Below are 27,920 nucleotides of genomic sequence, written 5' to 3' on the forward strand. Positions count from 1 at the left end.
AACGAAATCAACCCTGAATATTCATTGGAAGGACTGATGCTGAAGCTAAAGCTCCAATACTTTGGCCACCTGTTGTGAAAAGCCGACTTATATGAAAAGACCCTGATGCTTGGAAAGACTGAGGACAGGAGGAAAAGGGGGCGATGGAGGGTGCGATGGTCAGATGGCATCATTGACTCAATGGTCCTGAGTTTGAGAAGACTCCAGGATATGGTGAAGGACAGGGAAGCCTGGCGTGCTGCTGTCCATGGGGTCACAAAGAATTGGACACGACTGAGTGAACAACAACACAATTGTGGATGTCCCAGACTTGGGACGTTAATGTCTAGGTAAGAATCATTTTTAAAGATTAGCTTATAATTTATTTTATAACTTGGTTCAGTTTTTCCTTCATTTCAAACCCTTCAGAAACTAAGAGAACTTTAGTTTTGAAAACTGAAAAGCAGGCAGAACTGAAAAAGACAAAGATTATATCCAGCACTCTTTTCATAGATGAGAAAATTGCAGTCCAGAAGGATTTGCCTTACATTTTCTGTTCTCAATATATTTAACATGAATCATCACTCCCCTCCCCCAAAATTAGGAACATACTTGGAAAAAAGATGCCATAGTAATGAATGAACATGTTTACATTTATATTCTTTTTGTTTGTTTTGGCTGCCCACCACTGCATGAGGGCTCTTCCCCCACCAGGGATCAAACCCATGCCCTCTGCAGTTGACGCATGGATTCTTAGCCACTGGACCACAAGGGAAGTCCTACATTTATATTTTTAAAGCTCCTAAATATGGATGCAAATGATCTAGGAAAATATTTTGTATAAATGGATCTTTATTTTCTTTGTATTTGCTAGAAATGCAAAAAATGTTAAGTCCTTTATGTTAAAAAAATTTTAAATCACACAATGGGAAAACGCACTTGCTTGCATCAATTAAACAAGAACTCATAACTAGTTAATTGCAACTGGACTTTTATTGTACAGTTAGGAAAAGTGTTTTCACAAAAATAATTGGAAAAAATATACCATTTCATAGGTAAGTCTTACAGTGAAGAGAATTTGCTAACAAATGTCATTCCAAGATGTAGGGAGTACGTTTGAGCTCGTGTCCACTGCTGCAGGGAAGACATGTCCAGTTTGGTCACAAAGATACAGGATGAGGGAATTATGATTAAGCAAGCCATTTATTTGTTAGAACTTTGTTTTTAAATTACTGTTCATTGATATTATAATTTGTCTCTTAACTTCTGATTTCTAAAAATATTTAATTACAAAAGTATAGTTCCCCTATCTCATAAAATGCCAATGATACCGAGTGGGCTATACACGTGTCATGCTACTTGATTCATTCAGCATGTCTCTCTTTAATACTAATAAGGCAGTTTGACACAAACGATTCCTTTGGGACTAAGATCACATTTATCCCCTTCAAAATTGTGCTTTAAGTGCTAATAACCATAGGTGGTTTGCAAAGAACTGATAAGGCAACAAAGTGGAGAGGTCTCGGATCAAAGGCCCGGGCATAAAAGGTGGTGACTAGCACTGAAGAGAGGCTGCATGGGGAAGGGAGCGGTGAGAGTGCGTCTGTGGGTGTGTGGGCTTTAAGTGAGGAACTGGTGCCTCTTCTCCGCTCATCTGCTGCTTCTACAGCTGCCCCTGCAGGTACTCTGTCATCTGCTGGCATTCATCTCCCCCTCCACCGGGTGTTTTTGAGGTAAAAGATTGAATGGTTTTGCACGTGTCATGTGGTAACCAATGGAGTGGTGTGGGAGCGGGGGCAGGTCTTGCCCTCAAATAGCAATACTGGAAGCTTGTTTTTAGAGCCTGATGGGAGTGTTGTTTCTTGGTCCCTCTTTCCCCCGCTTTTCTTTCCCTTATAGTTTGGTCACTGTTCTTATTTCTTCGTGTTTGTGATCTAAGTTTGAACAAATGTTTTCAGGTCCAGTAGCTAATAATTCTTTCAGTCTTGTCTTCTTAATGTCTGTCTCCTTCCTTCTCAAACAGCCTTTCTACTTTGTTCATGAAAGACCTTCAAATGGAGGAAATCTGATATTTAAATATTAAGGCAGGTTAGAAATGGAATTATCCTGTCAAAGATGTTCTCGTTTATTTTGCCATCACACCAAACTATATCTTGATAACAGTCATATGCAGTACATTTGATCTAGCTGTTTCCTGCCTGCCCCCAACATGGTTTATCCACTAACTCACTGACTATACAAGCTTTAAGTCTCTGTGTCACAAGCTACTATAACTCTGTTAAAATGAGTTGGGAGCGAGGAGGTGGTGCTCAGTGACAAAGCCATAGAATCAGAGAGGGTGACAACAGAGATTAGGCTTCTAGCTAGATTACGATCTGGCAGACATCGTTGTATTACTCCCCTAGAAAGTAAAGGCCAGGGCAAAGGAGGAACCTGAGGTTAAAATATTTAGGTGTAATCAAAGCCTACTAGTCTATATCCCTATGTATGCTGAAAAATCTAGTGTAATGCACTTTCATATGGCTTTGTGTTCTCACCATAATATGTATTATCTTATATACTTATATCTTTTAAACAGCAATGACCTTGTAGTGAAAGTATATGATGTGAGATATAAAATGAATGAAAAATGACATCTAGGCTTTTGTCTGAGTTATTAGTATAAACACTCATAAAACTAAATTTTTCTTCATGAGCTGGAAATGTTTTGCATGTTTTGGGAACTTTCTATTCTTAGCCTTGTGACTTCAGATCTTTGTATGAACAGGGTGGTGGTTCTTCTGTTTCTGTTGCTAGATTATAAGTACAACAGTACAGTACAAACCCTGGGAGCAGGTGAAGGTTAAATGACCAGTTGTACAAATGCAACGAAAGATGACACGCCTGTCACTTTGAAAAATTTTCTTTGCCCATTTACCTTGGAGAATTTAGTCTGTTTGACTGTGGGCTTCAAAGTATAATGCTAAAACTAGAGGTCACAATTCTGCTTGCTCATAAGGTCATATACATTTATGTCATTAGAGGTCACAAGCTTTTTTCTGCCTTTCTTTATTTTTGATTATAAGGGTCTACTGTATCTTAGTAAAAGGATCTTATAATGTATCAGTTTTCTTGCAAGTTATGTCTTCTTGGTATCTTCTTTCTGCTTTCCTGAATTTTCTGTCACTATCTTAAACTAATTTTTTTTTTCAGAAAACTTCCCCAAAAAGCCAAATTTATGAAAATAGTATAGTATATGGCTGTAAATGCCCCCATGGGCTTTTTTACCAGTAAAAATATACATGTGAATATTTCCTTTAGAGGAGTATTTGATCTTTTGTAATAACTATAAATCTCATGCATAATCCGAATAGTAATCTGAATGGTGCCTGTCCATGTACCAATCCCTTATATCTGTGAGACAGTAAAACTTAACACACATGCAGCACTGAGACCGGGTTCTTCTTCCTACCTCACCAGCTAGGGTTTCTGTTACTTTAGTTTTTTGGATTGCTGTTTATAAAAGCTATGCATGCTTGTTTTCTTATATAGTAATATCACTGGGCTACCTAATTCAGTGCAGTAAACATTGTCATGACTTCTATAAATTGTATCTCGTTAAGATGCTTATATGCAAAGTCTGAATCATCCAATAACAGCTGTGATTAGTTAGGGCCCTGACTAACTATCCAGGTGATAGTTATGCTTTTCATCTACAAAAGTAAATATTTAATTAAGGACAGGGTTCATGGTAGACCTCTTCCACATGGGTTGCTTTCTTATGTTTGACCATTTGTGTTAAGGAGGGATCCAAACCTTGACCCAAAAGGTTTTGACAAACAAACCCATCGTTAACCACTCTGGCTTGAGTGCCATTCCCTTACCCAGGCATTTCAAGAAAAATCCTTTCGTACCTTGCGGGTTTTGTTTAAATTGACAGTTATTTTGTAAACCCAAGGTGCTTTTAAAATTCTTACTTCTTTGGTGATGGCATTACTGCCTCTGGAAGGAAGTGGTGTGACACACAGCTGATTGATTCCTGTGGCTCCAGAGGACTTACATTTAAACCTTTAATGACTCAAATCCAAGACCAAGCAGAGAGAAACTGCTGTTAATGTAGAACTGCTTAAAACACTTCATTTTAGGTATTAGACTCTTGAAGCTATTGTAATATTTTTCTTTACACCCAGATGAAGTTATTTGTATTTATTCACACCAGTTTCTGCTATTGTTTCATGTATTTAAACTAGCACCAACTTTATCCACAGTTCAAGAAAGTGTTGTCATCCTACACATAGAATCAAGGCCCTTCACTCTCAATATATGGGATGTCATAGTACTTGAGGTTGTTGCCTGCCCACTGCTGCAAGGCATCACTCAAGATTTCCTGGGACAGGTGCTGTGCAAATTCGAAGACCACAATTTGAGGCCCTGGGGGTTCCTTCACTTCCTCTTTGACATTAACTAGAGAAGGTATCCTGGGTAGAAATTTCTCTTCAGGCATAAAGTTTTCTTCACTCACATGCCTCTTCTCACTCTCAAGTGTGGTGGGAAATGGGAAAGTTTGTTTTGATTTCATGCAGCCCATGTTATGAAGAGCTCTGACTGAGTGAAGGGAAGCAGTAGCAAAGACTACTTCAATAGCATCTTTGGAAAACACCAAGCATTGTCCACTTGATACTGACCAGTGTTTTTCCTCTCCAGGACACTTCAGAAATCAATATTCCCTTTCACCAATCTTCACATGTAGTGTTTTATCTGTCAAGAGAAGGTAAATTTCATTTTGAAGTCATATAATGCAAATTGTGCCCAATTAGGTAGCAAGTAGAAACAAATCTTTACTACTTTACTAAGGTATCAACAGCTTTATCTTATCAATAGAAAAGATAATCATTCAAAACTGGCAATTAAGAAATAGGAAACATTTTTTCAAGATCATGAAACTTTTATAAAACTGAAAAGAGTCAAACTGTTGTTACCTTAGATTTTTTTTTTTATGTACACCAGGGTTCAGCAAACGATATATAGCCTTTGGTTGTAGTTCACCGCGGGGACAAGAACACTGGTGGGCATAATCCTGGGGAAAACTCACTGGTATGAGCTCCTTTGGCCAGGTGAGATGCTGAGAAAGATTGAAGGCAAGAGGAGAAAGAGACAACAGAGGATGAGATGTTTGGATGGCATCACCGACTCAATGCGTATGAGTTTTAGCAAACTCCAGAAGATAGTGAAGGACAGGGAAGCCTGGAATGCTGCAGTCCATGGGGTCGCAAAGAGTTGGACACAACTGAATGACTGAAGAACAACAATGAGCTCTCCTGGAGGTGGCCATAGAGAGAAGTGAAGAAGAGAAGTGAAGTTGTTCAGTCGTGTCTGACTCTTTGTGACCCAATGAACTGCTGCCTGCCAGACTCCTCTGTCCATGGGATTTTCCAGGCAAGAATACTAGAGTGGGTTGCCATTTCCTTCTCCAGGGAATCATCCCAACCCAGGGATCGAACCCAGGTCTCCTGCATTGCAGACAGACTCCTTACTGGCTGAGCCATGAGGGAAGTTCAGAGGTGGCCATTTTCTCCCCAAAACCTGGCCCCACCCCAGACCCTATAGGCTCCAGTACTGGGAACCCTCAAGGCAGACAACCAACAGGGTGGGAACACAGACCCACTCATCAGCAGACAGGCTGCCTAAAGTCTTCATGAGCCCATAACTGCCAGCTAAACACATCCTTGGAAATAGCCCTGCCCACCAATGGACAGGAACTAGTCCCTCCCACCAGGAAGCCTGCACAAGCTCTTAGACTGGCCTCGTGCCCCAGGAGGCAGACAGCAGGAGCAAGAGGAACTACAGCCCTGCAGCTTGTGAAATGGAAAGGGCAATCGCAGAAAGTCAGACACAATGGAGATGGCACAGGAATATGTCACAGACAATGAACAAGATAAAAGCCCTAAACAACAACCAGGGGAAGTAAAGCTAGGTAGTCTACCCGCAAATAAAGAATTCAGAGTAATGACAGTACAGATGATCCGAAGTCTCAGGAAAAGAATGGAGGCACAGTACAAGAAGATACATACATGTTTAATAAAGAGCTAGAAGATCTAAAGAGATGAACAATGACAATAACTGAAAATACATGAGAATAAATCATCAGAATAAATGGGCAGAAAAATGGATAAGTGTGAGTTGGAAGACAGAATGGTGGGAATCAAAGAAAGAAAATACTAAAACAAGGGAAAAGCAACAAATAATATACAAGGCAATTCCCATAAAGTTTTTCAGCAGAAACCTTGCAGGCCAGAAGGGCATGGCACGATAGATTTACAGTAATGAAAGGGAAGAACCTTCAACCAAGAATATTCTACCCAGAAAGTCTCTCCATTCAGATTTGACAGAGAAATCAAAAGTTTTACAGACAAACAAAAGCAAAAAGAATTTGACACTATCAAACCAGATTTGTAACACACTAAAGGAACTTCTTTAAGCAGGAAAGAAAAAAAGGCCACAACTAGAAACGAGAATACTATGAATGGAAAAGCTCATTGGTAAAGGCAAACATACAGTAAAGGTAGGAAATCATCCGATACAAATACAGTATCACAACTAGCAATTGTGAAGAGGGTACAAATGCAGGATACTGGAAATGTATTTGAAATTAAAAGACCAGTAACTTAAGACAATCTTATTTATATATAGAGTGCTATATCAAAACCTCATGATAACTGCAAACCAAATATCTACAATAAATTCACTCACACACACACAAAGGAATCCAAATACAGTACTAAAAGTCACAAGAGAAAAGAACAAGAGGAAGGGGAGGGGGAAAAAAAATCCACCACAATTAACAAAATGGCCATAAGAACCATATATATTGATAATTACCTAAATGTAAATGGATCAAACATTCCAACTAAAAGAACTATATTGGCTGAATGGATTAAAAAAAGCAGGACCTTTATATATGCTGTCTACAGGAATCTCACTTCAGATTTAGGGACACATACAGTCTGTAAGTGAGGGGAGGGAAAAAGATATTCCATGCAAATAGAAATCAAAAGAAAGCTGGAGGAGCAATACTTGTCAGATAAAATAGACTAGAAAGACTGTTACAAGAGACAAAGGACACTACATAATGATAAAGGGATCAATCAAAGGAGATATAACAAGTATAAACACATATGCACCCAAAATAGTATTTGCCTTATATATTCAGGTGCTCCTAACAGCTATAAAAGTAGAAATTGCCAGTAACAATAATAGTGGGAGATTTTAATGGCCCACTTTCATCAACAGACCAGACAGAAAATCAATAGGGAAACACAGGCCTTAAGTGACATATCAGACTAGATGGAGATAATTGATATTTAAAGAGCATTCTATTCAAAGGCAGAATACACACTCTTTTTAAGTGCACATGGAGCATTCTCCAGGATTGATCACATGCTGGGCCACAAAGTAAACTTGTTTAGGAAAATGGAAATCATATTAAGCAGCTTTTCTGACCACAACACTATGAGATTATAAATCAGCTACAAGAAAAAACTTGTAAAAAACACAAACACGTGGAGGCTAAACAGTATGCTACTAAAAAATCAATAGACCACTGAAGAAATCAGAGAAAATACCTAGAGACAAATGAAAACAAAAGCCACAATGACCCAAAGCCTATGGGATGCAGGAAAAGCAGTTCTAAGAGGAAGTTTATAGCCATACAATTTTACATCAGGAAACATACCTAAACTTACACCTAGAGCAACTAGAGAAAGAACAAACAAAACCCAGTTAGTAGAAATCATAAAAACCAGAGCAGAGATAAATGAAAGAGACCAAAAAAAAAGAAAAAAGAAAAAATCAATCGAAAAAAAAAGCTGGCTTCCTGAAAATATAAAATTGATAAAGCTTCAGCCAGGTTCACCAAGAAAAAAAGGGATCATCTTGAGATTCTGCCTGGGGCATCTTCCAGCATTTAACACTAGAAGGTTGAGTCCAAGCAGAGTGGCAATTCTGCTGTGTTACAGAGGCAGAGACTGAATTACTGAAGCAGATGAAATTACAAGAGAATTCAAGAGAAAAAGGAGTTTGGAGGGAGGAAGAAATTTGCATGAGGTCTCACTAAAACCAAGCAGGACCCTGCAGGGCCTTCCTCGGGAGAGACCCGTGGGTCCTCTGCCTTTTCTAAGCCCTTCTCTGAGTTCCAAAGAACAAATGCAGAAACAAAGGAAAACAGTCAAGCAAGACAAAATAATAATAGCTGTGAAAAAAAGTCAAGGATCTTTAGTTCCTCTTCAAGTGCTATAGATAATACCTTGAGCCATATTCTTGCTTTGCAGATACTAAAACCACCAGGTGAAGGACGTTAACTGTCTGCTGACCACCAGCATGCAGACCCCAGACTGGGTGGAACCAGAAGGTTGATGATATTAACTCCAAAGTGCCACCTAGTTACCTCACCACTAACCAATTAGAAGGATGTCCATGAGGTGATCACACATCCCGAGACCGTCTCCCTCACCCTGCCTTAAAAAAAAAAAAAAACTTGAAAAATATATACCTGTATATGTATAACTGAATCACTTTATCACTTCACTATAACCTGAAAATAACATATTGTTAATTAACTTTACCCCAATGTAAAATAAAAACTTAAAGACAAAATGTCCAATGATAAAAAATAAATTTGATACTTTTCTATTTAATGACTATGTTTTAAACAGTGTTTCTGTATGTTTGTCACTACAGCATCCTTAATTAATCTGAACATGGGTAATAAAGCTTCTTAAAAACAAAAACCCCTTGACTAAAGCCATCAAGGAGTTCAGGGATTTTGACCACGATCTGTTTATTCTCCTTGCTTGGCCCCACACTAGGCATCTTGCAATAAAACTGCTGTCCTTCACCACAACCTGGTGTCAGTTGCTTAGCTTTGATGTGCATCAGAAAAGCAGACCTAAATCTGGTTTGGTTGAGGGCTGGGGTGTGTATATACAGAAACATTTGCAAGACTTAGCAAATGAATACCTGCTCTGGGACTTAGAATTGAACAGTGATGCTATAATTTCAATAGTGCTAGGGAATTCCTGAAGTTCCACACCAGCCAAAGTGAAGAAACCTCACTGAACACTTGAGGCATTTAGCTACTACTTTATGTGACACTTTAGGAGTGAACCCTAGAGCAGAGTTTAATGAAACTTTTCACTAAAGGGCTAGATAATATATTAAGTCCCCTGCATACCAACAGATTACATTCTGAGAGCACATTTGTAAGTCCAGTTTGTTCCTAAGCCCAACAAAGTTAGCCTAGGTACCCAATTAACACAATCAGCTATGTAGTACTGTATGTAATACATTTATAATACTTTTCACACAAATAGTGTATAAAAATAAAACATTTTTGAAAATGGCAGAGTAGAAGGACATGTACTCATCTCCTCTTGTGAGAGCACCAAAATTGCAAATAGCTGTTGAACAACCATTGATAGGAGGACGCTGAAACCTACCACAAAAAGAAACCCCACGTCCAAAGACTAAGAAGCTGCAGCAAGTTGGTAGGAGGGATGCAATCACAATAAAATTAAATCTCATACCTGCTAGGTGGGTGACCTACAGACTGGAGAACAATAATACCAAACAAGTTCTTGCACTATTGTGAAGGTTCTGAACCCCAAGTCAAGCTTCCCAGCCTGGGCATCCAACAAAGGGACTGGGATTCCTCAGGGAATCTGGCCTTCAGGGCCAGCGGGATTTGATTATAGGCCTTCCAGAGGACTGAGGGGAACAGACACTCTAGTCTTGGAGGGCACAAACAAAATTTTGCATGCACCAAGACCCACAGGAGAGGAGCAGTGACCCCACAGGAGACTGAACACCACCTGCCAGTGTTGGAGGGCCTCCTATGGAGCATGGGTTGGCAGGGGCTCACCACAGGGACGGGGCACTGGAAGGTCCCCCTGGGTGTAAACCCTCTTGGAATTCACCATTAACCCTACCATAGAGCCTGTAGACCCCTCAGGCCAAACAACTACCAGGGAGGGAGTGCAACCCCACCCATCAGCAGACAATTAGATAAAAGCTTTACTGAGCAAGGCCCTGGCCACCAGAGCAAGACCTAGTTTTCCCATGCCAGTCCTTCCAATCAAGAAGCTTACACAAACCTCTTAGCCTCATCCATCAGAGGACAGAGAGAAGAAGCAAGAAGCACAGTCTCACAGCTGCTGAAACAAAAACCATATTACAGAAAGTTAATCACGATGAAAAAGCAGAAATTTATGTCCTAGATGAATGGACAAGATAAAATCCCAGAAAAACAACTAAATGAAGTGGAGATAGGCAATCTTACAGAAAAAGAATTCAGAATAATGATAGTAAAGATGATCCAGGATCTCAGGAAAAGAATGGAGGCAAAGATTGAGAAGATGCAAGAAATGTTTACCAAAGACCTAGAAGAACTAAAGAACACATAAACAGATGAATAATACACTAGAAGGAATCAACAGCAGAATAACTGAGGCAGAAGAAAAGATAAATGACTGGGAGGACAGAATGGTGAGAATCACTGCCACAGGACAGAACATAGAAAAAAGAATGAAATGAATACAGCCTAAGAGACCTCTGGGACAACATTAAACACATCAACATTCACATTATAAGGGTCCCAAAAGGAAAAGAGAGGACCTGAGAAAATATTTGAATAGATAATGGCTGAAGACTTCCCTAACATGGGAAAGGAAATAGTCAGCCAAGTCCAGGTAGCACAGAGAGTCCCAGGAAGGATAAACCCAAGGAAGAACATACTGAGACACACAGTAATCAAACTGACAAAGACTAAAGACAGGGATAAAATATTAAAAGCAACAAGGGAACTCCCATCAAGCTATCAGCTGATTCTCAACAGAAATGATACAAGCCAGAAGGGAATGGCATGGCATATTTAAAGTGATGAAAGGGAAGAACCTAGAACCAAGAATACTCTACCCAGCAAGACTCCTTCAGATTTGATGGAGAAATCAAAAGCTTTCCAGACAAGCAAAAGTTAAGAGAATTCAGCACCACCAAACCAGCTTTACAATCAAAGCTAAAGGAACTTATCTAGGCAAAAAACCCAAGAGAAGGAAGAGACCTACGAAAATAAACCCAAAACAATTAAGAAAATGGTAATAGGATAATGCTGCTACTGCTGCTAAGTCGCTTCAGTTGTGTCCGACCCTGTGCGACCCCACAGACGGCAGCCCACCAGGCTCCACCGTCCCTGGGATTCTCCAGGCAAGAACACTGGAGTGGGTTGCCATTTCCTTCTCCAGTGCATGAAAGTGAAAAGTGAAAGGGAAGTCACTCAGTCGTGTCTGACTCTTAGCGACCCCATGGACTGCAGCGTACCAGGTTCCGCCGTCCATGGGATTTTCCAGGTAAGAGTACTGGAGTGGGGTTCCATTGCCTTCTCTGAATAGGATCATACATATCGGTAATTACCTTAAAATAAATGGATTAAATGCACCAAGCAAAAGACTTTGACTAGTCGATGAAAACATGTGCATGTATGCAGTTCAACTTACAACATCACTCTGCTTGACCCCCCCCAATTGTATGTAATTATTTTATATTGTTAACTTAATCATGTTCCCACTATGACTTAGTTATAATTATCTTCTATTTTTTGTCTGGCTATTGATTGTGAAAACTGATAAACATCTTTTACTATTGTGATTATGTAACTATTACTCACTTAATACCACTGTATCATGATTGGTCAACAGAAAAATAATAGAGCTTTATATTACCAAAGCTGGGATCTAATAGAAAAACCTGTAGTCAGTTTTTAAAATCCAGATGCATATCATAATTATCTTGAAATTTTTTGAAAAATACAAATGCTCAGGTATTGCTTTTCTCCAGAGCTCCAGATATTATGTTTCTAAAGAGCAGTCATGTTTAAAAACAACTGGACTATATGATGATCTTTTATTTTTATCTAGTTTGTTTTACTTTTTCTATTTCATATTCAGTATTCCCATTTCATTTAGTTTATGTTCTCCAATTTCTCCTTCTCTTTTTATTTGATGTTCTTTCTCAAGCCTTTAACAAGTGTAGTAGGAAAGCTTTTGTGTGTGTGTGTATATATATATATATGTGTGTGTGTATATATACGTATATATATATACACAAGTGTGTATATATATATGTATGTATATACACAAATGTGTAAAATATATATTAGAAAACTTATGAATTTTTGCCTAATTATGACATTTTGATTCTGTTTTATTTAATATGAATATAATTTTGATTTCTAATTAAAAATAGATATACAACAAGCAACAAAGATTTACAGTAGAGCATAGGGAACTATATCCATATCTTATAATAACTTATGATAGAAAATAATTTCAAAATAATATATGTGTATTTGTATAACTGAATCACTTTGCTGTGAACCTGAAACATTATGAGTCAACTATACTTCAATAAAATATATATATATATATATTTTTAATAAAACATTTTTACTTGAAAAGTACAATACTACAGTAACAATAGCTGGTGCTTCTTAACTGTACCAGCTGCATCACTGCTGCTTTTATGCTTGCTTCTGGACATCCTAAACTTGAAATAAAGATACTGTACTGTGCAGTAAAATATGCAAAAGCAGAATCACTTGCAGAGGATTACACATGTAGGCCAGATATGGGAACTAACTTAAGTGACAAGACACGTTTGTATCTTTGAAAGTTCGCAACTTGAATGTTCACATATAGGGGACTTACTGTGTATAATTTAGTTTTGTGAGCCACATGGCCCATGTTACCCTACTCAGGCCTACTATTGTAGTGCAGAGGCAGCCATAGATAATTTGTAAACAGACGGGCAAGGAGTAAGTTCCAATAAAACTTAATTTTTTAAAAACAGGCAGCCAGTCCAATGGGCTGTACTGGACTAAGTTTGCACAAACAGTTCCATTTGAACAAAGGATAAAATTCAATACTGTTTAAAGGAAGATGGCATAATCCAAATTCCTACAAATTATCCACAATGTCTACCACATAATGAAATATTACTAATAATGCAAAGAAGCAGGAAAATGTGCCTATTCAAGAAATAAAATTTACTAGAAACAGATCCACAGATGACCAAGCACTTGGTAATTAACAGAACTTAATAGAACTTTAAACAGCAATGTAAATAATTTCAAGGCTCAGATGGTAAAGAACCTGCCTACAATGCAGAAGACCCAGGTTCAATCCCTGGGGTGGGAAGATACCCTGGAGAAGGGAATGGCAACTCACTGCAGTATCATTTCCTGGAGAATTCCATGGGCAGAGGAGCCAAGCCATGGGATCACAAATAGTCAGACACAACTGAGCAACTAACATACACACACAAGGACATAAAGGAAAAATGATCATTGAGTGAGCAAATAGAGTATCTCAGCAGAGAAATAGGAATTGTAACAAAACACACAAGAAGTAAATTCAAGAGCAAATGAAAAACTCATTATATGGGCTATTGGGCATCGGAGAAGAAAGACTAGTAAGCTTGAATATAAATCCATAGATACAGCCAATCTGAAAAGGCGGGGGGGAGGGAAGATTTTAAAAAACTGAACAGAGAAACCACTAAAAACATAATGTAAATATGGCTTAAAAACAATGAGACATTAGATATATTTAACCTAGAAGAAGGCAGGAAAGGATGAATATAGGAAGAAAAAAATAATGGGACAAATAGAAAACAAACAGCAAAGTTGCTGACCATAGATATCAGAAATTACTTAATGAACTAAAAATTTGAATTAAAAGGCAGACTAGGTAAATAAGATTCACATGTAATCAACTAATCTTTGACAAAGGAGCAAAGGTAATAGAGCAAAGACAGTCTTTTCAATATGTACTGAAACAACTGGACATTCATTGTAAAAAAAAAAAAAAAGTTTAGACCTAACACCTTTCACAAAAGTTAACTCAAAGTGAGCCATGGTCTAAATATAAAGCAAACTATAAAACTTAAAAGATAAAATCCAGGAGTTAAATGTAGAGAAATCTCAATGACCTTGGGTTTGGCAATGACCTTTCAGATACAATATCAGAGGCATGATTCACAAAAGAAAGGAGTGATAAGTTGGACTTTGTTAAAAGTAAAGATTTCTGTGCAACACACTGCCCAGAAAATGAGGAGACAAGTCACAGACTGGGGGAAAGTATTTGCAAAAACATATCTGATAAAGGATTGTTTATCCAAAATATACAAGAACTCTTTAAAACTTAATAAGAAAACAGGTTGACTTAAAAATGGACACTAGATCTGAACAAACATACCTTCCCAGAGAAGACAAAAGGGAAATAAGCATGTGAAGGAGTATTTAACATCATATATCATTAGGGAGTTGCATTTTAAAACATTGTGATATCAGTACAATCTATATGAATGGCAAAAATCCAGAACACTGACAGCACAAAACACTATTTGAAGATGTGGAGAAACAGAAAGCAAAGTTGCACAGCCTCTGCGGAAAACAGTTTGGCAGTTTCTTACAAAATTAAATATATTCTTTCCATATGATCCATCAATTACACTCTTTGGAATTTACCCAAATGAGTTGAAAAATTATGTCGACACAAAACCTCATACATGGATGTTTATAGCGGTTTTATTTAAAATTGCAGAAACTGGAAGCAACCAAGATGTCCTTCAGTAGGTGAATGGGTGAACAGTGGTATATCCAGACAATGGAGTATTATTCAGTGTTAAAAAGAAATTATGTTATTAAGTCATGAAAAGTAGCTGAAAAACCTTAAATACATATTACTAAGCTCTAAAGAAGACAATCTTTCCAACTGTATGACAGTCTGAAGAAGTGAAAATTATGGAGACAGTAAAAAGCCCAGGGGTTGACAGCACGTAGAGAGGAGGGAAGATTGACTAGGTGGAGCACAGAGAATTTTTAGGGTAGTTCTCTGTGTGCTACTATAATGATGGATAATGTGCCAGTTGTCAAGCCCACATAATGTACAGCACCAAGAATGAAACCTAACGTCCGGTAAAGACTTGGAGAGGTCATATGTCAATGTAGATTCACTGTAACTCTCAGATTGGAGTGTTGACAGTGGGTGAGGCTGTGTGTGTTGGAGCGGGTGAGGGGAATGGGAAGAAGGTAACTATTTCCTGCTCAACTTTGCTGTGAACCTAAAACTGCTCTAAAAAAGGAAGTCTATTTAAAAACTCCAACTATATGCTAATTATAAGAGATACACCTTACATACAAATATACTGGTTGCAAAGAGAAGGTGAGAAAGGATATACAATGCAAACAAGAAGTATAAAAAAGCTGCTGTGGCTATATGAATATCAGACAAATCAGACCTCAAAGAACCAGTAGTATTACAGAAATTAAGAGGGACATTTTATGTGTCAATGAGGAGAAGACATTATAATCATAAGTGTATAGGTAACTAATAACAAAGCTTCAAAACACATTAAGAAAAACTGATAATTAAAGGCAGAAACAGTATTCTCTCAGTAACTGGTTAGAATACCCAAAGGGAAAAAATAAGGAATTCAGTTTTTTAACAACACTATAATTCTGCTGGACTTAACTGACATTTATAGAAAATTATACCCAACAACGGTAGGATACACTCTTATAAGATGAATATAGAACAATCACCGAGAGAGACTACATGATAGTCTCTACAGATTTCAAAAGCTTGGAATCTTAGAGTATATTTTCCAACTATCACAGAATTAATAAATAAAAAAATATCCAGGAAAGTCCCAGATACTTGAAAACTAAACAAAAACCCATGGGACAAAGAAGAAATCATAAGGAAATTAACATATTTTCAACCAAGTAATAGCCACAACATATCAAAAATTTTTAAATGCACTTTTGAAAGTTTAAAGGGAAACTGATAGACTTGAATCCTTGTAACAGAAAAGAAAGCATTAAGTCAGTGATCTAAGTTTTCACCTTAAAAAGCTAGAAAAGGAAAAGTAAATTAAACCCAAAGTAAACAGAAGGAAGGAAATAGTATAGATGAGAGCAGAAAAAAAGGAAAGGAAATGGAACCAATAGTGGTGCTTAAAAGAACATCTCATAAAATAGCTAAGTCTGTATCTAGTCTGATCAAGAAAGTGAGAGGACACACATAACCAAGAAGCGATGGGGAAAGGACATTACTGTATACTCCTTACTCATTAAAAGACGAAGAAGGGAATATTATGAGCAACTCTGTACACACCAAACCACCAAAACTGGCACAAGAGAAAACAGAAAGTCTGACATCCCTATATAAATGAAAGAAATCATATTTATAACTTAAACCTTCCTGGGAAGAAATCTCTGGGCTCAAATGGCAACTCTGAAGTCCTAAATTCTTTCAAATGTTTCAGAAAGAACTAATACCAATCTTGCCCAAACTCCAGAAAATAGAGAGAGAGGATTCCATATGCATTCTGTAAGAAGTCAGGATCCCCCTGCTACCACAAGTAAAGACAGTTCAAGAAAAGAACACTCTGCAAGTCAATATCCCTCATGAATACAGACTCACATAACACTTTTTTAATGGCAAATTGAATCTAGCATATATAGAGTATGGTTGCTACATCATGACCCAAGTGGGATTTATACCAGAACACGATGTAAATTTTGATTGTAACATTCAAAAGTCAATGAACATAATTCATTGTGTTAATATAGAAAACAGCCAGATGATCTCAATAGATGCAGTAAAAGCATTTGATAAAACAACCATTCACGATAAAAATTCTTAGCAAACTAGAAATAGGAGAGTCTTCCTCAAACAAATATATAACAGTGAAAGACTGAATAACTTTAGCCATGATGGGAACAAGGCAACAGTGTTTATTCTCACAATTTCTATTTATTTTGCAATTTTTACTTAATATTGTACTAGAGGGAAGAAATAACAAAGCATACAGTTTGTCAGAAAAAAAAACCTGCCTTTAATTGCAGATGACATGACTTGTATATGTATGTAAAAAATCCAAAGGAATATATATGAAAAAATTAATAGAATAAATGATTTTAGCAAAGTCTCATGGTACAAAGTTATAGAAAAATTAACTGTACTTCAGTATACTTAGTAATTGAAAGATGAAATTAGTGCCATTTGCAATATATAAAAACTGAACAGCTAGGGGTATATTTAACAAAATATATGAAAAACTACACTGTATATGCCATATGTGAATAATATAAATTGTAAACTAAATAGATAAAGTGTTCATGATCTCAAAGATAATATTGTTAAGATGTCAGTTCTCCCCCAATTTATATATATATAAATTTACATATAAGCACTATTCCAGGAGGCTTTTTTGTAGACACTGACAAACTGATTCTAAAATTCCATTCAAAATCCCAGCAGGATTTGTTATAAACACACCAAGTCTAAGCTCACTATGGAAATGCAAAGAAAGAAACTAGAATAGCCAAAACAATTTTGAGAAAGATCAAATTTGGAATACTCACATTACCCACTTTTAAGAATGATTAAAAGGCTACAATAATCAAGACAGTTCTATATTGATGAAAGGCCAGACACACAAATTTTTGGAATAGAAGAGTCCAGAAATAAACCCACAGGAGTATGGTCAATTGAGTTTTGACAACTGTGCAAAAATAATTCAGTGCGAAAAGGCTCATTTTTTCAATGACTGGAACTAGAACAACTGGACAGTCATATCCACCCCCTCAGAGATCTATACCTTACCCTTTATATAAAAAATTAACTCAAAGGGAGTCATAAATCTAAATGTAAAATATAAGACTTTCACAAGACATTACAGAAAACATTCATGATCTTGGGTTTGACAAAGAGCTTCTAGATATGACACTGAAAGCATGAACCATAAAAAAAACTGATAAACTTGACTAAAGAAAAATTGAAAACTTTTGTTCTGAGTAGAACACAGTTAAGGAAGTAAAAAGATGAGCCCCAGATGGAGAAAAAAATATTTGCACGTCATTTGCCCAACAAATGAATCCAATCTAGAATGGTCAAATACCAAAAGTCAACAGTAAGAAAACAATCCAATTTTTAAAGGATGTGTAACAGAATTTTCATGCAAGACATCATCTGTGGATGGCAAGTAAGTACATGAAAGTGAAGTTGCTCAGTCGTGTCCGACTCTTTGCGACCCCATGGACTGCAGCCTACCAGTACATGCTCAACAATACTGGCCATTTGAAGAATGAAAACCATGGTATGATACATCTGTACATCTATTAAAATGGGTAAAATTAAAAATATGCAATACCAACTGCTGGTAAGTATGCAGAGCAATTGAAACTTTCATAATTGCTAGTGGGAATGCAAAATGGCACAGCTACTCTGGGAAACAGCTTAGGATTTTCTTATAAAGTTGGAACAACTACTTATCATATAACAGATCAGATCAGTTGCTCAGTCGTGTCCTACTCTTTGCGACCCCATGAATCGCAGCACGCCAGGCCTCCCTGTCCATCACCAACTCCCAGAGTTCACTGAAACTCACGTCCATTGAGTCAGTGATGCCATCCAGCCATCGCATCCTGTCGTCACCTTCTCCTCTTGCCCCCAATCCCTCCCAGCATCAGAGTCTTTTCCAATGAGTCAACTCTTCGCATGAGGTGGCCAAAGTACTGGACTTTCAGCTTTAGCATCATTCCTTCCAAAGAAATCCCAGGGCTGATCTCCTTCAGAATGGACTGGTTGGATCTCCTTGCAGTTCAAGGGACTCTCAAGAGTCTTCTCCAACACCACAGTTCAAAAGCATCAATTCTTTGGCGCTCAGCCTTCTTCACAGTCCAACTCTCACATCCATACATGACCACAGGAAAAACCATAGCCTTGACTAGATGGACCTTTGTTGGCAAAGTAATGTCTCTGCTTTTTTTTTTTTTTAACTTGAGGGACACCTGGGTGTCGGCGCCGCCTGCTGCTTGGATCTTGCTTACGCGCGGACCCACCCGGGACCATGTCTCTGCTTTTGAATACGCTATCTAGGTTGGTCATAACTTTCCTTCCAAGGAGTAAGCGTCTTTTAATTTCATGGCTGCAGTCACCATCTGTAGTGATTTTGGGGCCCCCCAAAAATAAAGTCTGACACTGTTTCCACTGTTTTCCCATCTATTTCCCATGAAGCGATGGGACCGTGCTGGGAGCCGGTGAGGCATTCCGCTCGTGACAAAGGTCATGAGGAAGGAGGCTCGGCATACGCAAAGGCGGGATCGAGCCTCAGGAGTCCGCCCGGATATTCTCGAGCATTTTCCCCCCCAAAAACCAGAGTCTGCCTACTTTATTGCTTTGTGCTCTCACCTCTGACTTTGCTGGAGGCTGTCCCCTACCACCATCTCGCTCTCTCTGTCAGAGAGTTAACTTACAGCTCCAATTAATAAAGTTCCTGGGCAATTAGGAGTGTTTAAATCCAAACCCCTCAGATGGCTCTCTAACTCGCCTGACAAGTTTACCCGGACTCCTGCCGCTATGCATACGATTGTTTACAGTCTCCCAGCCTCGAGAGGCACAGGAAGCGTAAGATATTCAAATAGCTTTAGAGCCTCTCAGAGAGTTAGAAACTGTCAGAATAAACTAGTAAAGGATTTCATTGATGAGCCAATGCTTGTTGCCAAGTTTTCACATCCCCTGAATTGTATCCTTGAATGTGTATTAATTAATATAGTTGTTATGTAGAAAAAATAAGTAGTGGCCTTGGTGTTAGTAACTTTAGACCCTTAAGGTAATAAATTCTTTCCTTTGTTGTACACCCATTACACATCCGCCCTATAGGAATGCAATTTTATCTTCAGAAGATGGCGCCAAACCTTAAAATAATTACTCTTAGGGAAAATAAGTCTTTGTTGATAAGTCCTTGTCAAGAGTCATAAAATGTTAGTAGGCCTTCTGGCCAGAAGATGATGTAAATCACCTAAACCATTTGTATACGATAAATTTGCAGGAAAGAAACCCTGGTTTTTGATAAGAATCAAAGACTGCTGACTTTGCATCCCCTATTATCCTCTATGTGTAACTTAGGGTATAAAAGCCCCTGTTAAAAATAAAGCTAGGGGCCTTGCTCACCAATGCTTGGTCTCCCCATGTCATTCTTTCCTTTAACTTCCGGCTGAAGTCTCCATCTGGAGCGTGGATATCCTCTGCGACCACTTATTTGCCTGGGCTTCTAAGACCCACTCGAGAAGGTGTCTAAGGTGGGGCACCTTCCGCTATTCGAGAGGGCGCCTGCGGCCTCCGTGGTCAGAGCTAACCTGGTGTCACGGGTTATATTGATTTTCCGCGTAAACCAAGCTACTCAGCCTCTTTTCTCCACTGAATTTTCCTACTGAGCTATCCTCATTCTATTACTCTTTATATCTCTAATTACCATTTGAATAGGTCGCCAACGCCGTCTCCCCTTCGAATACCCTGGATCAGCGGGGGCTGGTCCTCGGCAGGACCGGATGCCATGATCTTCGTTTTCTGAATGTTGAGCTTTAAGCCCACTTTTTCACTCTCCACTTTCACTTTCATCAAGAGGCTCTTTAGTTCCTCTTCACTTTCTGCCATAAGGGTGGTGTCATCTGCATATCTGAGGTTATTGAGATTTCTCCCGGAAATCTTGATTCCAGCTTGTGTTTCTTCCAGTCCAGCATTTCTCATGATGTACTCTGCGTGTAAGTTAAATAAACAGGGTGACAGTATACAGACTTGACGAACTCATTTTCCTATTTGGAACCAGTCTGTTGTTCTATGTCCAGTTCTAACTGTTGCTTCCTGACCTGCATACAAATTTCTCAATACCAGATCAGGTAGTCTGGTATTCCCATCTCTTTCAGAATTTCCCACAGTTTATTGTGATCCACACAGTCAAAGGCTTTGGCATAGTCAATAAAGCAGAAATAGATGTTCTTCTGGAATTCTCTTGCTTTTTCCATGATCCAGCGGATGTTGGCAATTTGATCTCTGGTTCCTCTGCCTTTTCTAAAACCAGCTTGAACATCAGGAAGTTCATGGTTCACATATTGCTGAAGCCTGGCCTGGAGAATTTTGAGCATTACTTTACTAGCGTGTGAGATGAGTGCAATTGTGTGGTAGTTTGAGCATTCTTTGGCATTGCCTTTCTTTGGGATTGGAATGAAAACTGACCTTGTCCAGTCCTGTGGCCACTGCTGAGTTTTCCAAATTTGCTGGCATGTTGAGTGCAGCACTTTCACAGCATCATCTTTCAGGATTTGGAACAGCTCAACTGGAATTCCATCACCTCCACTAGCTTTGTTCATAGTGATGCTTTCTAAGGCCACTTGACTTCATATTCCAGGATGTCTGGCTCTAGGTCAGTGATCACACCATCGTGATTATCTGGGTCATGAAGATCTTTTCTGTACAGTTCTTCTGTGTATTCTTGCCATCTCTTCTTAATATCTTCTGCTTCTGTTAGGTCCATACCATTTCTGTCCTTTATCGAGCCCATCTTTGCATGAAATATTCCTTTGGTATCTCATTTTCTTGAAGAGATCCCTAGTCTTTCCCATTCTGTTGTTTTCCTCTATTTCTTTGCATTGATCACTGAAGAAGGCTTTCTTATCTTTTCTTGCTATTCTTTGGAACTCTGCACTCAGATGTTTATGTCTTTCCTTTTCTCCTTTGCTTTTTGCTTCTCTTCTTTTCACAGCTATTTGTAAGGCCTCCCCAGACAGCCATTTTGGTTTTTTGCATTTCTTTTCCATGGGGATGGTCTTGATCCCTGTCTCCTGTACAATGTCACGAACCTCATTCCATAGTTCATCAGGCACTCTATCTATCAGATCTAGGCCCTTAAATCTATTCTCACTTCCACTGTATAATCATAAGGGATTTCAACACACCTAGGTATTTAGAGAAATGAAATTTGTGTTCACATAAAAAGCTTTATGTAGTTATTTATCACAGTTTATCCACGACTGCCAAAAATTGAAAGTAGCAAAGGTACTGATACCAATATGGATGACTCTTAAAGGCATTATGCTGATTGAAAGATCCCAGTCTTAAAAGGTTTTATGTTGCATGATTTTATTTATTGCATAGTGCATGATTCTGGAAAAGGCAAAACTATAGGAACAGACAACAGATGTGGTCTTTGGGGGTCAGGGTAAGAGGAGAATGTGACTACAAAGAGGCAGCAAAAGGGAACTTTTTTGGGGTGTTAGAACTGTTATGCTTACTTAACTTATGTGCAGAGTACATCATGAGAAATGCTGGGCTAGATGAAGCACAAGCTGGAAACAAGATGCTGGAAGATCAATAACCTCAGATATGCAGATGACACCACCTTATGGCAGAAAGCAAAGATGAAAGTGAAAGAGGAGAGTGAAAAAGCTGGCTTAAAACTCAACATTCAAACAATGAAGATCATGGTATCTGGTCCCGTCACTTCATGGCAAATAGATGGGGAAACAATGGAAACAGTGACAGACTTTATTTTCTTGGGCTCCAAAATCACTGCAGATGGTGACTGCAGGCATGAAATTAAAACACTTGCTCCTTGGAAGAAAAGCTGTGACAAACCTAGATAGTGTATTAAAGAGAAGAGACATTACTTTGCCAACAAAGGTCCATCTAGTCAAAGTTACGGTTTTCCAGTAGTCATGTATGGATGTGAGAGTTGGACCATATAGAAAGCTGAGCGTTGAATTGATGCTTTTGAACTGTGGTGTTGGAGAACACTACAGAGTCTGTTGGACAGCAAGAAGATCCAACCAGTCCATCTTAAAGGAAATCAGTCCTAAAAATTCATTGGAAGGACTGATGCTGAAGCTGAAACTCCAATACTATGGCCACCTGATGCAAAGAACTGACTCCTCTGAAAAGACCCCGATGCTGGGAAAGATTGAAGGCCGGAAGAGAAGGGGATGACAGAGGATGAGATGGTTGGATGGCATCACCAACTCGATAGACATGAGTTTGGGCAGGCTCCAGGAGTTGGTGATGGACAGGGAAGCCTAGCATGCTGCAGTGCATGCAGTCGCAAAGAGTCGGACATAACTGAGCAACTGAACTGAGAACTGTTATGTATCCTGATTGTCATAGTGGTATATGAATCTATACATATATCAAAACTCATAGAACTGCTCACCAAAATAATGTCAGCTTTGCTGTATGTAAAGTAAAAATTAAAAAGCTGTTTTCAGAACAATACCACCATTATACACTCATTAGGACTTCTAAAATTTAAAAACCTAGCAATGCCTAGTGCTGGTGAGGATGTGGAATGCATATATTGTGGTGTGAGTGGAAAACAGTACAACCACTTGAAAGAACTGAACTCACCATTTTATTTCTAGGCATTTATTTATGACAAATGCAAACATGTCTGCAAAAAACCTTTAGTCCAATGTTCATAGCAGCTTTATTCATAATACTGAAAGCTGAAAACAAATGTCTATCAATAGGTGAATGGATGAGTAAACTGGGATATCCATAAAATGGAATACCACTTGTCAGTACAATCCATGCAGCAACATGGATGAATCTCAGAAATATGTTGGGTCAGATACAAAAGATTGGTCATATTTATATGAATGAACAGTACTAATCCTATGAATGGAAATCATAAGAGCAGTTCTTTTGAGTGGGAGTTGGTAAGGACTGCTTGGAAGGAGGCATGAAAGAAATGTATAGGTTACGGAAATGTTTTATATCTTGATGGAAATGTCAAACGCTTTGATTTGAAATCATGTCGATAAAAGAGAAATCAGTTTACAAATTGGATATGATGGTCCTTTGTCCTAAACAGTATTGTTCCTGAACTTGTAGCTAATGGGAGTGGAGTGGGAAGAGGGATAGACAGCCTTTCTAAAGAAATGGATTAGTGATACACCATTCCCTACAGTACAGTCTTTAGTTTGAGTACATTATCTTGATTATCTACAGGACTGCAAAATATCTAAGTGATAAAATATTTATGCCACCAACTAGGTTTAGCGACACTGCTTCTATCATGGATAGAATATTCTATAGTTATCATTCAGTTTATTAATTTATATCATGTTTACCATCTGCTTCTTTCCAACTAATAGCACCAAAAAGCAGACAGGCCTGGATATTTCCACTTGCAGAGGAAACTGACCCAGAGAGGTCACACTTGGCCAGTGTGAGCTCCCATTCCTAATTACAGGTTCTTCTGAGAATAACAGTTGCTCCAATAATACTTTATCTTATAATTTTTTAGTGTTTAACACTTATAGGTTTTAAGTGTTAAACATCCTCCCCCTCTTGAATTTACAGAGCCTCCCTCCCCACCTCTAGCTTTGAAGTTAATTCTGACAAAGACCAATACAGCTCCTTCCGAGGCTCTCCTGTTACTCTCTGGTCACTGGCCTAGTGTCTGATCTGGTCTCCAGCAGCAGGGACATTATAACTCAGAGCTTCCCAGGCTCCCAGAGACCACTATGTAGGACTAGCCATCAACTCTGGTCTTCAGGGCCTCTCTTGGATAAAATGACACTGATACATTCATGTCATTGGTTAATCAACTGGTCCAGTAACTGTATAATGGAATTTCTTATCGTCACATGCTTAGAAAAGATGTACTTGCCCTGATAGAACAGGATTGGTAATCCCATATCTTTGTTCATCAGATTGTAATTCTGTGGTTTTCTGGAAGAGTGATCCTGAAAGGAAAATTGGAGCTGAAAACAAAAAGTTTATGCTACTTCTGTTCATGGTAACAGCTGTTCAAACACTTGACAGACATGAGAAAAGGCAAAAACAGAGAGTTTCCTGGTGGTCTTGCTGTTGTTTGGTTGCTAAGTCACGTCCAACTCTGTGACTGTGTACTGTGGCCCTCCCGGCTCCTCTATCCATGAGATTTCCCAGGCAAGAATACTGGAATAGGCTGCCATTTCCTTCTCCAGGGGATCTTCCCAACCCAGGGATCGAACTCTTGTCTCCTGCATTGCAGGTGGATTCTTTATCACTGAGCCACCAGGGAAGCCCTCTCTGTTGGTCTCTGGTAGTGCTAAGATTTGGTGCTTTCACCACTGTGGCCTGGATTCAGTCCCTGGTTGGGGAACTGAGATCCCCCAAGCTGTGTGTCATGAACAAAAATAAATAAAATTACAGATGTGAATAAAGAAATGTGAATAAAATTACCTTAAAGGCAATGAAATCCCAACCTGTATGTCACTGAAGAATAAGCTTTATATAATTTCAGTCTCCTCTAATAAGACAGTTGATTCATAATGAAGCAATAGTTTCAACAGTGTTCACTATTAATGCATGCCAATAGTTGGGCAGATATGATTGGCCTTCTAAGGATTGGCCTTAGGATGAGCTCTCCTAAGTTAATTCTTAGACTGTATTATTCATCTGGCAGGTTAGAAAGTTACCACAGCTATCAGTTAAAGGTATGATATATTTAATGCTGGATGTTAGCAAAGAAAAGTTTTTTGGCTGTCTTGTCACTGGCTGATATAGAAGTATAAGTATGAAATGTTTTTTAAAATACACTTTTCAAAAATACTGAATATCAATTTCTTTTATACTATAGTTTAACATTTTAAGATACATAAAGAGTTGTCAATGAGAACATTCTTCAACCATCTAGCCAGTATTTAATGAGTTTCTGTGTCTTCAGGACCAATATCCATCAATATAAGTGCTTTCAAAATGTACTTAACAAAATAAAATCAAAGGGAGATAGAGTGAGAATGAGATGACAGCTCATTCAGGCTATAATTAGTGCAAATGCCCAGAAAGGATCTTTAGCATTATCTTTGTCCCAATATGTGAAGTGGCCATTTATTCATGCCACTGCCAGCAAAAATAAAATACAAAGATGTCTTTTCCCCCACCATTCCTTCCCCAAATCCCAACACTTATACATATACACACACACATACATCAGAGTCACATGTAAAGAAAAGAAAGCCCCTTTTACTTGGTTCCCTCCATGCTAATGTAATGTAATGTTAGTCGTTCAGTCATGTCCTACTGTTTGAAACCCTATGGACTGTAGCCCACCAGGCTCCTCTGCCCATGGGATTCTCCAGGCAAGAACACTGCCCTTCTCTAGAGGATCTTACATCCTTCAAATAGAAGATGTAGTTTACAGCAGCTCATTCTGTATATTTCATCCTGAAGCTGTGGCCCTCCATCCTGGATTCAATGTCATCAGATTGAGCCTGGTGAGTAAGCTCCTTGGGAATATGTCAGGGAAGGTTCACCAAAAAGCTATAACTTGAATATGAAAGTGAAGTGAAAGTGAAGTCACTCAGTCATGTCCAACTCTTTGTGACCCCACGGACTGTAGCCTGCCAGGCTCCTCCATTCATGGAATTTTTCCAGCAAGAATACTGGAGTGGGTTGCCGTTTCCTTCTCCAGGGGATCTTCCTGACCCAGGGGTTGAACCCAGGTCTTGCAGGTCACTGCAGGCAGACTCTTTACTGTCTGAGCCACCTGGGAATCCCCAACTTGAACATGAGTGGAGCCAATACACACAGCTCTATCAAAGAAAAAACACAAAAACTTCCAAAATCTGCTCTGGGAATGAACAGGCTGCTAAATCCTTGAGAGTCTTTCTTAAATACTAGATTAACAGAAATGGTTATTACTGTTGTAGAGTTTATTTCATATTCTAAGCCTTTAAACAGGTTTTAAGGTTTCATATCTCAAGCTATAGCTTTAAATGGGCCCTAGCCCTGAATTAATGCAAATATCTATATAATAAAAACCACACTGTAGTCTTTAAAAGCTGAATGAATATACTGTCTTTCAGCCAGGACATGGAAGCAACCTAGATGCCCATCAGCAGATGAATGGATAAGAAAGCTGTGGTACATATACACAATGGAGTATTACTCAGCCATTAAAAAGAATACATTTGAATCAGTTCTAATGAGATGGATGAAACTGGAACCTATTATACAGAGTGAAGTAAGCCAGAAAGAAAAACACCAATGCAGTATACTAACGCATATATATGGACTTTAGAAAGATGGAAACAATAGCCCTGTGTACAAGACAGCAAAAGAGACACCGATATATAGATCAGTCTTATGGACTCTGTGGGAGAGGGAGAGGGTGGGGAGATTTGGGAAAATAGCATTGAAACATGTATAATATCATGTATGAAACGAGTCACCAGTCCAGGTTCAATGCACGGTACTGGATGCTTGGGGCTGGTGCACTGGGACGACCCAGAGGGAGGGGAGGGGAGGGAGAAGGGTGGAGGGTTCAGGATGGGGAACGCGGGTATACCTGTGGCGGATTCATTTCGATATTTGGCAAAACTAATACAATATTATAAAGTTTAAAAATAAAATAAAATTAAAAAAAAATAAATAAAAACAAAGTTTAATGCAGTTAATTGAAATGCCAATTCTTTAAAAATATAAAGTTCATTAAAAAAATAACAAAGTTCCTAGCAGCACGTTTGTCATTGTTTGTTCTGTAATAATGGACACTAAGAGTATATTTCCCTTCTTGTAGAGGTCCATGAAAATCAGAGAGTTAGCAGAGGACTCTGTATTGGTAAATCTGACTGTAAATTCTTAACCGGATCCAATGACACCAGCTAAACTGGCAAACAGACACGAACTCAGATGTAATACTCTCATGAAAAAGTAAAGGCTAGAAAAGCTAGCAGATGTGATTTTGGTCTGTCTCAAGGTCACCTAGAGGGCACTACCGTACAGTCTTGGATACTGAGTAGCTGGTTTCGTCCTCAGACACACAGAACACACGCTGTGTGCAGCTGGTCTTGAGCAGGCTGTCACAGGGGCTCTTCATGACGTCACACGTGGGGCCAACTCTTCTCAATGGGGAGGCAGAAAAAACAACATTGAGAAGTGGAAGGATGATATCTGAGAGTCTAATAAACCTGAGTAGAGCCGTGTGGTGTCTTTTTCTGTAAAGTGGGAATCTCCCTCGGATGTTCTTCATAAAAATTACGTGCGCTTCTACACTTAAAGCATCTAGAACTGCCTTGGAATAGGGAA

General features: G+C 38.7%; 2 protein-coding genes across 11 annotated transcripts in view; one reads left to right on the forward strand and one right to left on the reverse strand.

Moving 5' to 3' along the window:
• HIBCH (3-hydroxyisobutyryl-CoA hydrolase) overlaps positions 1-27,920 on the forward strand; it is a 152,255-nt gene that overhangs the window by 115,786 nt on the left and 8,549 nt on the right. Inside the window, exons 14-15 of one of the 4 annotated variants that reach the window (XM_070802166.1) lie at positions 4,663-4,729; positions 8,286-26,107. The exons of 2 other annotated variants lie outside the window; for them this stretch is intronic. In XM_070802166.1, coding sequence (XP_070658267.1) covers positions 4,663-4,729; positions 8,286-8,292 — 74 coding nt within the window. In that variant the 3' untranslated portion in view covers positions 8,293-26,107. The remainder of the gene's footprint in view (positions 1-4,662; positions 4,730-8,285; positions 26,108-27,920) is intronic. One more of the 4 variants, XM_070802175.1, reaches the window with a different exon arrangement.
• The window catches only part of C2H2orf88 (chromosome 2 C2orf88 homolog), an 80,502-nt gene continuing 53,535 nt past the window's right edge, over positions 954-27,920 (reverse strand). For 3 of the 7 annotated variants that reach the window (XM_070802210.1, XM_019969471.2, XM_070802193.1), the window contains exon 2: positions 954-4,716. In XM_070802210.1, coding sequence (XP_070658311.1) covers positions 4,259-4,546 — 288 coding nt within the window. In that variant the 5' untranslated portion in view covers positions 4,547-4,716 and the 3' untranslated portion in view covers positions 954-4,258. Of the gene's footprint in view, positions 8,289-27,920 lie in introns of those variants that run through there. The other 4 variants (XR_011570439.1, XM_070802200.1, XR_011570441.1 and 1 more) reach the window with 4 other exon arrangements.

Source organism: Bos indicus, chromosome 2 (genome assembly GCF_029378745.1).
Source record: "Bos indicus isolate NIAB-ARS_2022 breed Sahiwal x Tharparkar chromosome 2, NIAB-ARS_B.indTharparkar_mat_pri_1.0, whole genome shotgun sequence".
Taxonomy (NCBI): domain Eukaryota; kingdom Metazoa; phylum Chordata; class Mammalia; order Artiodactyla; family Bovidae; genus Bos; species Bos indicus.